Consider the following 12291-nt stretch of genomic DNA (forward strand, 5'->3'; position numbering starts at 1 on the left):
CATATAGTTTCTCGTCCCTTAGGGTTGCTAGGACGGTTCTCAAGTGCGCTTTGTGCTCCTCCACGTTCTTTGAGTAAACGAGCACATCATCGATGAAAACTAGGACAAACCGATCCAAATACGGTTGGAACACGCGGTTCATAAGGTCCATGAACACTGCCGGGGCGTTCGTCAGTCCAAAAGGCATCACAACGAACTCATAGTGACCATATCTTGTTCGAAAAGCCGTCTTGGGTACATCTTCTCGCCGAACCCTCAGCTGATGGTACCCAGACCTCAAGTCCATCTTAGAGAAGACTCCTGCCCCTCGAAGTTGGTCAAACAAGTCGTCTATCCTTGGTAGTGGATACTTGTTCTTCAGCGTCAGTTTGTTTAGCTCTCGATAGTCGATGCACATCCTCATCGTTCCATCCTTCTTCTTCACAAACAACACTGGTGCTCCCCATGGCGACACACTAGGTCTAATGAATCCCAATTCCAGTAGCTCTTGTAGTTGCACCTTAAGCTCCTCCAACTCTTTTGGCGCCATCCTATAAGGTGCCTTGGATATTGGTGCCGATCCGGGCTCCAGATCGATCGTGAATTCTACTTGCCTGTCGGGTGGGGGTCCCGGCAATGCATCGGGGAAGACATCGGGATATTCACTCACTATCGCCACATCTTCTATCTTTCTGTCTTTCTTCTCCTCCCCATTCAAATAAACAAGGTACGCTGGACATCCCTTCCTCATCATTGTAGTGGCTTGCAGCGCGGAGACAATGGACTTGCGTCGGTTCATTGAGATTCCGTAAAACCTCGTCGGCTCTTTTCCTGGGGTTTCAAACGAAATTTCCCTTTCTCTACAATGAAGGGTAACGTGGTTCTCCGCTAACCAATCCATACCCAAGATTATGTCTACGCTACCCATCGTCATTACTTGTAAATTATGAGCCAACAAACTGAGTTCACCTATTCCAAAGTTCACACACGCACAAGATCGGGATATATCTATAGTCCCGCCTACCGGTGAGGTCACACTCATAGTGGGTTCGGTCTTAACAGTAGGTAATCCTAATGTATCCACACAAGAAGTTGATATAAAGGAATGCGATGCACCCGTATCAAACAAGACAACTATAGGCATGTTGAGAAGTGTGCCCATACCTGCCAAGTTTCCTTGCCCAAAGGTTTCTTTCCCGTTTGCCGGCTGTTTCCCCTTCAAGGCGTAGGCTCTTGCTTGCGACGGCAGTCCTTGGCGGCGTTGTTGCGGTTGAGGTGCAAGTAGTGCCTGGGATGGTGGACGGAAACCTAACTGGTTCTGTCTCGCCCCTGTCCCCATGTTCTTATTTGGGCAATTTCGGAAGTAATGGCCACTTCCACCACAGCTGAAGCATCTGGGGTCTCGACACTCTCCGGTGTGGTACTTGAAGCATCTTCCACATTGAGGGTTCCTTGGCGGAAAGCTTGCCCTCGGGTGATAGGTATTCTGTCTCCCGCCATTGTAGGGTGGGTTCTTCATGTGTTGTGGCCTCTTGCCACCATACTGAGTTTGATCACCATCCCACCTCCTCTTCTCTTGATGACCTGACTGAGCTTGTAGGGGTGTCGCGTTTGTTGTCGCCACCACTTTTGGTTTAGGGAGTGCATCTTCCACGTCCAGTGCACAAGTCAAGATCTCCGAGTAGGAGAGTTCTCCTCGACAAGCCAATGCGGCCTTTATCTCATCCTTGAGCCCGGCCCGGAACTTCACCGCCCATTTCTCGTCGGTGTCCATCAACTCGGGCGCATATCGTGCCATCTGTGCGAGGGCTCGGTCGTACTCAGTTACAGTCATTCGGCCTTGGCTCAGCGTGTGGAATTCTACCACCTTGGCCCGTCTGTACGTCTTTGGGACATACTTGTTATCAATCTCCATTTTAAACTCCTCCCATGTTAACGCTTCCAAGCGTGCAGGATTCATAGTTCTTTGCCGAGTCTCCCACCAGTAATCGGCATCACCTGATAGTTGAAAGGTGGCGCAAGCAATGCGCTCCCTATCTGTGCACTCCATGACCCTGAAAATACGCTCGAGGCCGCGTATCCACTCTTCGGCTTTTGAGGGATCTCCCTGTCCATCGAATTTAGGGGGATTCTGCCTGGAGAACGTAACTATGAATCTTTCTTGCTGAGGCGGGGGTGGAGGTGGTGGTGGAGGTGGTGCCTCCACGTTGGGTCCTTGTCGTGGTTGGCGTACACGTCTTGGCGGCATTCTGATTCAATATCCAAAAAGTGTTACTACAATTCTCATCCAAAATTACCACTTTCTCAAAATTTTCTCATAATCTTCATGTAGTAAGATGCAACACATAGGATATATATCAAAATCAAATTCTCATTAAAAGAAAGGAGGTCAAACGTTGTTTCCCAAGAGCAGATCGTACTAACAACAAAACTAAAAAGACATCAACTATTCTATTTCTAGACTACGACTCGATCATCCTCATCCATAGGCCCTTCCTCCGGGTCTTCGTCATCGTCCTCCTCGGGGTTCCCTTGCGGAGCCTCCTCGGGTTCCTCCTCATAGTCATCTTCAAACCCTTGCTCATCCTCGTTCATACTCACGTACTTGTCCTGATACACGATCCTCTCTTGCACATCCTGTGGGGGCTGCTCCTCGCGAGAGTCTACCAGTGCACAATACACGGCCTTCCGAAAGCCAGCCATGTCGCCCACCATGTCATCGGTAACGGGCTCATGCCACGTGTACCTCCTCGCCGTTCTTTCAGCCCACTCCTTCCAGCTGTCAGGGAGCAATTCTATTAGCTTCTCAATGCCGTCATGCTCTGTCACTCCGAACTCCTGAGCTGCCCTCCAGAGGGTATCGAAGTGCGCTACGAACTCAATCAACGGTATGTGATCCTTCTTCCGGTACACTCTATACTCCCTGAGCACCCTCTGTGCCCTAAGTCTATCACGATCACTCCGTCGCGGGGTTCGGAACATACGCGCCATCTATAGAAAAACAGAAACAATCGCCTCGCATATAAAAACAGGGTGCATAACCGAAGAAGAGAGAGATATGTGTATGCAGACGTATCGCTGTTCTAATTCCAAGCCCGCTGGTGTTCAAAGGCCATAAGTCCTTATCTACTATAGGTCCAAGAAGCACTAGTGAAACCTCTCACGTCTAAGTTCAATCATTCAAAAGGCCAACACATTCACACGTAAAAGCTCACATCAACATTCACGTCATCTTATCATCACACATCAGCCACATGCTTTCATATAAATTCAACACACAATAACAGTTCATAACTCTCATAATTTCCAACTTTTCACATCACTTTGTACCCTTCCACATGCATCAATATTTACTTAAACTTTCCAAAAATCATTTTCAAAACCCAAAATCACAATTTCCTCCACTTCCATATACTTTCCAAAAAATTCAAAATTTTCATTACCTCATTTCAGGTTGAGTGTGATGAGTCGGATGTTGAGCCAATGACACTTTTGAAAACTTACTCAAAACAGAAAAAGACTCTTGGATCCAGAGCAGAAAGAAAACCTAGGCTCTGATACCACTCTGTCACGCCCGCATTTCCTAGGGATAGGAAGTACGGTGGACCGCGACTAGGGGAGGAATAAAGAAGCGGGGAAGAAAGGGGAGAACAAGAATACTTGACCCGAAAACGTTTAATTAGAGGAAGTTCACTTCAAAACAATGTACTGTAGCGACATTTCTAAAGTTAAAGTAAACAGAGTTTAAATGAAAACATTGTATCGGATTACAAAGCAGCGGAACAGACCAAGAGATAGATAATGCCGGGTATGACGACACGACACCATCCAAAAGGCAAAGTAAAAACACAATTTTGACTTTAATTGCTCAACATCCGTCATCCCCATCGTCGCTCAACCTGCACATTAAGAAAACAACATGCAGGGCTGAGTACTTATTGCACTCAGTGGACACACGCCAAAATCATAGTTTGTCATGCCATATCAGTGTAACCTTGGGGTTTTAAGTGTAAGAAAATAACCCAAGTACACTAAAACATATTTCATAAATTCGACTGCGCAGTCGTTTTCAGATATTGCCACCCTTATTCCCACCATCATACACTATCTGATCCAACGGGTGACAAGGGGCGTGGCCACACCCCAGGTCAACTAGACCGGCCAACTTGCTCTCAGATGGCTCCCGATCTCGTGTACACTAGCCTGAGGGTTCGCAGCCCAACAGACCCGAATTCGATTAAACATATGTGGTAAACCACTTCAGATAGGTTTCAAAACAAAACAGTTGGCAAGACAAACAGTTCATCTCCATAAACATTTCCGGAACAGCGTCCGTATTAAAGATAACCCACAAAATAGTAGGGTAGAAAAGCCCACCTCAATTGCTTAGCTTTTAAATAGTTCCCTTCTTCAACCACAATTTCCTCGTAAAAGATCACCCTTTTGAAAGATAAATAAATATCATAATTAGAGTCAGGAAAGACGAGGTTTAAACGACAATGCATGATTCCTACGTGGATGACTTCAACATCTAGCACGTTACACGTACACACACTTAACAACATCTTATAAGCCAATCACACAAAATCACACGTCCGGAACACACCACGCACGCACCCGACACGCATACAACGTACTCAAGACGCGCACACGACACACACGCAACACTCATACTCCCGGCATACCCTCACTGTGCAAACGGCTCACTTGGCTCGGAAAAGGTTCGGAAAAAGGATCGGCGTCTCGGCCTGGCTCGGTGTCTCGGCCGCCTGGCTCGGCACCTCGGCCGCCTGGCTCGGTGTCTCGGCCGACCGTCTCGGCTGCCTGGCTCGGCACCTCGGCCGACTGTCTCGGCCGCCTGGCTCGGCACCTCGGCCGACCGTCTCGGCCGCCTGGCTCGGCACCTCGGCCGACCGTCTCGGCCGCCTGGCTCGGCACTGGCTCGGCGTCTGTCTCGGCATCTGGCTCGGCACCTGGCGCGGCACCTGTCTCGGCACTGGCTCGGCACCTGGCCCGATCAAGTGTACACCCGTTTTCCCCCAACCCACGATTCTCAAACCTTATACGACATTCCCACCATACATTCTACATCCCAAAACACACCCAAACCCATGGGATCAACCCTTCAAAACTCTCCACAACACTGCCCTAGGCCGAACCCCAAAACTCTCGGCCAACACACACAAACCACCCGAACCAAACGCTGTTTTCCCCGAGCCATCCCCTGGCCAAACACATCCACATACCTCACACTATCGAAGCACCCAGAATCACCCCCATTGCACACAAATACATCCCCCAAAAACATACATCCATCAGAAAAGCGCAGTTTACTTACAAAAATCATTATAAAATCATCCGACATCCAATGAAGCTGAAATTTACACACCACACAGAAGACACACCAAAGTTTAAACAGTTAAAATTTCGTACTAAAAGGAGATCGTTTGCTCAGTCAAAAAGGGGTCGGAACCCACTGTCAGTCACCACCGAAGACATACCCCACACAAACACATAATCACAAAGCCTATTCAGCATCTAAAACATTCAAAACGTCCTAAATGCATGTGTTTTCGAAATTATCATGAGTTAGGGTCTTGGGTTACCTTTCCCGGATAGTTCAAACGTAGTTCAAACGCTTTACTTCCTCTTCCGACTCCGATTCACAACGAGAGAGAGTAACACCTTGAAGAATCCAAGATTCGATGAGAGGGAGTGAAAGGAAAAAGGTGAGAACCGAGGGGGAGAAAGAGAGAAGCCTTACCGGTGAGAGAACAACTTCGAGAGAGAGAGAAATGAGCGACGGTGAGAGGGAAAGGTTGAGAGAGAGTAGATAGTTTTTTTTCTATTTTGGATCGGTTGTGAGGAGTGGGGAGAGGTTGAGAAATTAGTGGGAGAGGGGGAGGGGTTTTCGAAAAAGAGAGAGGGAGAGGGAGAGAAAACAATTAGTTAATTAGGATGTTTAATTCATTGATTAATTAATTATCCCAACTAACAAATGCTTAGGTAAAAACATATCCACAAAAAAAATAAAATAAACAAATAAGATTTACCAACCATATCTTAAACAAGATATTCACAAAAATTCAAACCTTACTTAAAAGAATAAAATTCTATATTTTTTTTTTCGGATATTACATTTTAGGAATCAGATTATATTCGTTATTTTCTTATTATTGAAACAAACAAAGGATTTTAGAATTCCAGGAATCAGATTACTTTCCTGGTTAGAATCCTGACAAACAAACGGGGCCGGGGTCTTAGTGGGACCTGATGGGAAAATATAGCACACTTCTTTTTAATTTTGTCCAATATATGAGATTACTTTCCAAATCCACAAATGTGTGAAAGTTCAACTCAATTGCTCAATCTCCCCTTTTCAGTTTTCACTTTAACTCATTTGACTACAATGAGATTTCACAATCATGTGTGTACTTTTTAACATATGAAGAGCAATGGTGAGTAATCAGTACATATTTTTTAAATTTTGTATATACAATCTTCATTTTCACATATACAATTGTAATAAGAATACCTTTGTGACTTGTGTCACATGCACAAAACAAGGTCGCATGTCTAAGGCCTTAATTTATATAGAATATATGTATGATTCCAATTAGTAGAACATGTTAAACTACGTGCAGAAAGAATTAAATGTAGCCAAATATAGGTGACAATTTGCTGTAAATCCATGTTCTTACAACAAATAATCAATCATGGAAGGCTTGTTCTAACCCTGTTCTATTTAAATTCAGTATATATTTATATTTTTATTCCACTCTATATCTGTCAGCTCATCTACATACTAACTTTCTCTCTCACTGAGAAAAAAAGTAACATCTTGTAAATAATTGATTTCATGTGATGTGGGGTGTAATTATTTAATTCCATCTTCAAACATCCAACACGTCGCAGCACTATTTTCATTATTTTCAATAAAAAGTTAACGCCAGCCAATTTGTCCAGCTCTTCGTCGGTGCCCTTTTTTTTTTAACTATTTGCTTATTTATGATCTTATGGAGAAGAGATTTAATCTAAAAACGTATTAATTTGTGTAATAGCCATGTCTCAATATCACTGTTTTTATTTCTATTCAAATTTAAAATTCTGACTTATTGATGCCAAACCTATTCAAATTTACGGAACTTGAGCAGGATCATATCATTGGGTTCGATATGGCCTTAAAAAAGTTTGAAATTCAAAATTTATACGAAATATATTTGCATAATTTCTACCTAAAAAGTCGAATATTTGTATCCTACGTAATTGTGAAAATGATGATGGTTTGCTATATATTTTAGTAATATTACTCGATCCGTCCGCAAAATATTGTGTAAAAATCATGGATTAAAGAGCCCACACGCGCGCGCCGCCGCCGTCCGCCCGAGCCCGTGCTCGTGCTCACGGACGCTGGCCTCGGGCCTGGCACGGTCCCGATCCCGATCTTGATCTTGGACTTGGTGCTTGTCCCTAGCCCAAACTTAATCTTTTTATACCACCGCAGAGTCAGCAATCCAAGTGGCTTGACACGTCGTCAAGCGTGGCACAGTCTAATCTTTTTATACCACCGCAGAGTCAGCAATCCAAGTGGCTTGACACGTCGTCAAGCGTGGCACAGTCAGAGCTGCCACGTGAGAAAAGCACACGCTCCGCACGCGAAAGGCACACTCCTGCCACACGCTCGTAACCGTCGACGGTTACGAATCTGCCATGATGAGCCTTCATGGCTGTTGACCCACAGCAGTGGACTGAGCCTATAAATAGGCTAGTCACTCCATGCATCTACACGACTAATTCACAAGCATAACAACATAAGCACTCTCCATCTCTCTGCATTGTCTTTCTGTCGAAGCTCTGCCCTCTTCTTCATCCAGTTCGCCGGAGCTCTGCTGATTGCGGTGCTGCATCAATAGAGACGTAGTCGTTTTACCTTTGGGGACGACACGCCAAACCGAGAGCACTATCGCGGCGTATCTCGTCTTGCGGGAAGAGGCCTCCTCGACTCGGCTAACAACTGTTTCACGGTTAATCTGTTTCGAATTTCAGTTGTAATTTCATTTAGTTCAGTTTCCATTCTGTATTCCTTCTTTTGGGTTGTATTACGCCCGCTTTTTATCTCTTGTAATCCCCAGAAACCAACATATTGTTCATATTTGACTTGGTACGGGTTTTAATAAATATGAAGAAAAGTTAGTGGAATATAGACCTCATATTTATATAATAGTTTTATAAAATGTGAGTGTAATGAGTTACTGGAAAGTGGGGTTATTTATTAAAAATGGAAAAAAACTAAAGTGGGCAGTATTTTACGGACGAACAGAAATAGCGAAACTGGATAATATTTCACGGACGGATGGAGAAGTATTTTTACAAATAATCTAAATTGTATAGATATAAAGGATGATTTACTTCTTTTGTTGCTATTCATGGATAATTAAATTGTTTGATTTTGTTTGTCTCAAATGCATGATGTGTGATTGGACCGGTGGAAAATATTATCATGACTTAAAAAAGGGGTCATAACCAATAATTTTCTTCTTCTTTGTGATAAAGACATTACAAGAATTTTTAATATTCAAAATCTCACTCCAAAACAGCCCATGACAGTTGTATGAACTACAAAGAGCAAGGCATGGGCTTAATTTGATTCTAATTTTCAAAATTTGAAAAATATTGGAGAAAAGTTGTTTGACTATTTTAATCCATTAGATTACAAAAGCAAAAAGGTGTCATTTTTAGATCCAAAACGAACAAGGAATTTACCATTTAATTTCAAATAAATCTTAGCATGCACAAATTTAATAAAAAGGGCTCATCATCTCATGGAATTTATGATTATTAGTATAAATTTAAGTCAAAATTCCAAAATTCCATCCACAAATCAGTGAGATATTTGTTACACATTATTATATTATCAACCGACTTTATCCCAACAAAAGGGGGAGAAAAAAATTGAGAATCTTTAAATATCTTCAATGAGATGGTCAACAAATACTACTACTACTACTTAGGAGTAGTTAATTACACTTATAAATAAAAGCAAATTGCCAAATAATTCGTCAGTGAAACACATTTTTTTGAATTTTGAAAAATACTATACACAATAATAATACCATCTAGTTAAGTATAAAAGGTGTTTTTGTTCATTTTTCGTAATTTATGTTTAAAATTTTGAAAAGATAAAACGCACCAAAATTTGACCATGATTTATGTTGCATTTTACCCTAAAAATAAGTAAATAAATTACAATAAAGGAGTAATAATTACAAAGACCAAAGCCCTCGAGACTCCATACTTCTTCTCTATATAATAAGTCCTCCGCAGCCAACCTCAAAATTCAGAAATAGCAGCCCATCTCTCTCCTTTTCCTTCTCTCTCTCCTCAACCTCAAGCATCGCAGGCTACAATGGCGGAGCAGAAAGCGACACCGCTGCTGAAGGACGAGTTGGACATAGTGATTCCGACCATCAGAAACCTTGATTTCTTGGAGATGTGGAGGCCCTTCTTCGAGCCCTACCACCTCATCATTGTTCAAGATGGCGACCCCTCCAAAGTCATCAAAGTCCCAGAGGGCTTCGATTACGAGCTCTACAATCGCAACGACATCAACAGGATTCTCGGCCCCAAGGCCTCCTGCATCTCGTTCAAGGACTCTGCTTGCCGATGCTTCGGCTACATGGTCTCCAAGAAGAAGTATATCTACACCATCGACGACGATTGCTTCGTGAGTGTTTCGATCCTCATGTTTATGCGTTTCGTTTTTGTTAATCATCCATGTGTTTGTGGTGAATTTTGATTCAAGATCGGATCTTTGGCGTTTTGCTTTTGTGTGTTTGGTTGGGAGTGATGTGAAAGATTGGATCTTTGATAATGGGTTTGGATTTTTGGGATGCTTGGGGGTTTAACGTGGGTTTTGAATTTGTGTTTGGATCCGATTTTGATTTGTTAGTTTCTAGTTCGATTTGATACAATTTTGTTGATTTGTGATAATTCAGAAAATTGTTCTTGATTTGTTCATGGTTTGTTGAAGTATTTTGATTTGATGCGCGGGAAGATGTTTCTATTCAATTCAAGATGTTGATATAATGCATATACTATGCTGATTTATCTTGAGAAGTAGGAGTATATATCTAAAGCTTTGATCTTCATATAGTGAATAACTTAATGGACATGTTTATGCTATGTGTGTGATGCTGTTGAAGCATGAAACTAACTGAAAATTTGTTGACATTGTTCTGAAATATTACATTCAACTTCTACAAATTTGTACATTGTTGATATTATCCTCACCAATGTGTGTAGGTTGCCAAAGACCCGACTGGGAAAGACATCAACGCCCTTGAGCAGCACATTAAGAACCTCTTGAGTCCATCGACTCCCCATTTCTTCAACACCCTATACGATCCGTACAGGGAGGGTGCGGACTTTGTCCGTGGCTATCCTTTCAGCATGCGTGTGGGTCAATCGACTGCTGTCTCTCACGGCCTATGGCTCAACATCCCTGATTATGATGCTCCCACTCAGCTTGTCAAGCCCCGTGAGCGGAACACCAGGCACGTCTCACTATAGTTCTTGAGACTGTCGGGATACGTTTATAACTTGTGATCATTGCTAATTGTTCTTGATCTCAATGTATGCTTGTAGATACGTGGATGCTGTCCTGACGATCCCCAAGGGAACCCTCTTCCCAATGTGTGGTATGAATTTGGGATTCAACCGTGACCTCATCGGACCTGCAATGTACTTTGGACTCATGGGAGACGGCCAGCCCATTGGGCGATACGATGACATGTGGGCCGGATGGTGCACCAAGGTACAACTCCTGCATTTCTTCGTACCATCGTCGTTTCTTTGAAACTGTAGGAGTGCTTAATCAAGAAATGTGATCTTTCTAATCGTGCAGGTGATATGCGACCACTTGAACCTTGGGATCAAGACGGGGCTGCCCTACATCTGGCACAGCAAGGCGAGCAACCCGTTTGTGAATCTGAAGAAGGAATACAAGGGAATCTACTGGCAGGAGGATATCATCCCGTTTTTCCAGGCGGTGAAGCTCCCCAAGGAGTGCACGACTGTGCAGCAATGCTACCTTGAACTGGCGAAAGAGGTGAAGGCGAAACTCTCAGACATCGATCCCTACTTCACTAAACTGGCTGATGCTATGGTGACATGGATTGAGGCTTGGGATGAGCTCAACCCTACTGGACCAGGAGCTTCCTCTGCTGCTCCTCCTGCTGCTGCTAAATAGATTTGCATCTAAAATTATATCAGTAATGTTAGTTTCTTTACATTACTGTCGTTTATTTTTAATCCTGAGTTGGTTAGCGGTTTGATTGGAGATATGTTGGTTAATTTATTTAACCTTTTAATTTTTGTCTTGAGGGATCATTTCATATTATGACAATTTGGATTCTTCGAGTATTATTCATATATTTTTCCATCCACTGATCCTTGATAACTTCTGCCCATTTGAAGCTTTTGATTTACATATACCAATACATTTCAAGTGTTGCAAACTTAGGTGTTGAGAAAATGGTTCCAACCAAGATCACTAGTCTTGTGAGTATACAGAGCTAAACTCGGTGAATTACCTTTGACCTATTTTATTACTGCTACTACTATTATCACTTTCAACTAGGGGTGGCAAAATGGGTAGCGGGTAATGGGTAATTCCCATCTCGACCCGCTACCCGCTGGGTATACCCGTTAGTCCCGATAATACCAATTATTATTAGTATTAGTCATATTCCATCTTTTAATACACCCCCATTCCATATTAATATAGGTGATTCAAATAGTTAAAGTGAAGATAAAAAAAGTAAATAGTTAAATAATATTAGCCATATATGCACTCATTTTGAAAAATTAAAAATAAATAGTTAGAATGGAGAAAAAATAAAGCAAAAGAGATAATAATGAAGAGAAGAGTATTTATATTACTATTATTTTTCCAAAATGAGTGGAAAAAATGAAATGCCTCTATTAAGGCGGAATAATGGGAGTACTTTATATAATCTAAGAGTTCTTTTAAAACATTTTTGGAGTACTTTATATAATCTAAGAGTTCTTTTAAAACATTTTTATATTCCAACGAACATACAATTGAAAACTCACCGGAACTAACTATAGAGTGTCTCCTCACTTTTATTCTCAATCTATTCAACGTTTACTATCGATATTAATAAAGTAAAATAGGGAACATTGACGGTTATTATGGTTTTCAAATTTTTTATTAGGATTTCGGGTCGGGTACGGGTACAAGCAATGTCGGGTACGGGATACCCGACACGGGTATCGGGTAATCCCGGTATG

General features: G+C 42.4%; 1 protein-coding gene across 1 annotated transcript; it reads left to right on the forward strand.

Annotated features, from left to right (window-relative positions):
* The first annotated feature begins 9301 nt into the window (after positions 1-9301).
* Positions 9302-11423, forward strand: LOC121797168 (probable UDP-arabinopyranose mutase 2). The gene is made up of 4 exons (XM_042195908.1): positions 9302-9703; positions 10282-10532; positions 10624-10792; positions 10883-11423. The coding sequence occupies exons 1-4, from the start codon at positions 9386-9388 to the stop codon at positions 11225-11227; spliced, it is 1083 nt and encodes a 360-aa protein (XP_042051842.1). The 5' UTR covers positions 9302-9385; the 3' UTR covers positions 11228-11423.
* The last annotated feature ends 868 nt before the right edge of the window (positions 11424-12291 follow it).

This window comes from Salvia splendens, chromosome 3 (genome assembly GCF_004379255.2).
Source record: "Salvia splendens isolate huo1 chromosome 3, SspV2, whole genome shotgun sequence".
NCBI classification, from domain to species: domain Eukaryota; kingdom Viridiplantae; phylum Streptophyta; class Magnoliopsida; order Lamiales; family Lamiaceae; genus Salvia; species Salvia splendens.

Excerpts from the sequence above, each read along its gene's own strand:
- LOC121797168 (XM_042195908.1), top strand. The coding sequence starts at position 9,386 with ATGGCGGAGCAGAAAGCGACACCGCTGCTGAAGGACGAGTTGGACATA. Across the intron at positions 9,704-10,281 it reads CCATCGACGACGATTGCTTC|GTTGCCAAAGACCCGACTGG; the intron begins GTGAGTGTTTCG and ends CAATGTGTGTAG. Across the intron at positions 10,533-10,623 it reads CCCCGTGAGCGGAACACCAG|ATACGTGGATGCTGTCCTGA; the intron begins GCACGTCTCACT and ends GTATGCTTGTAG.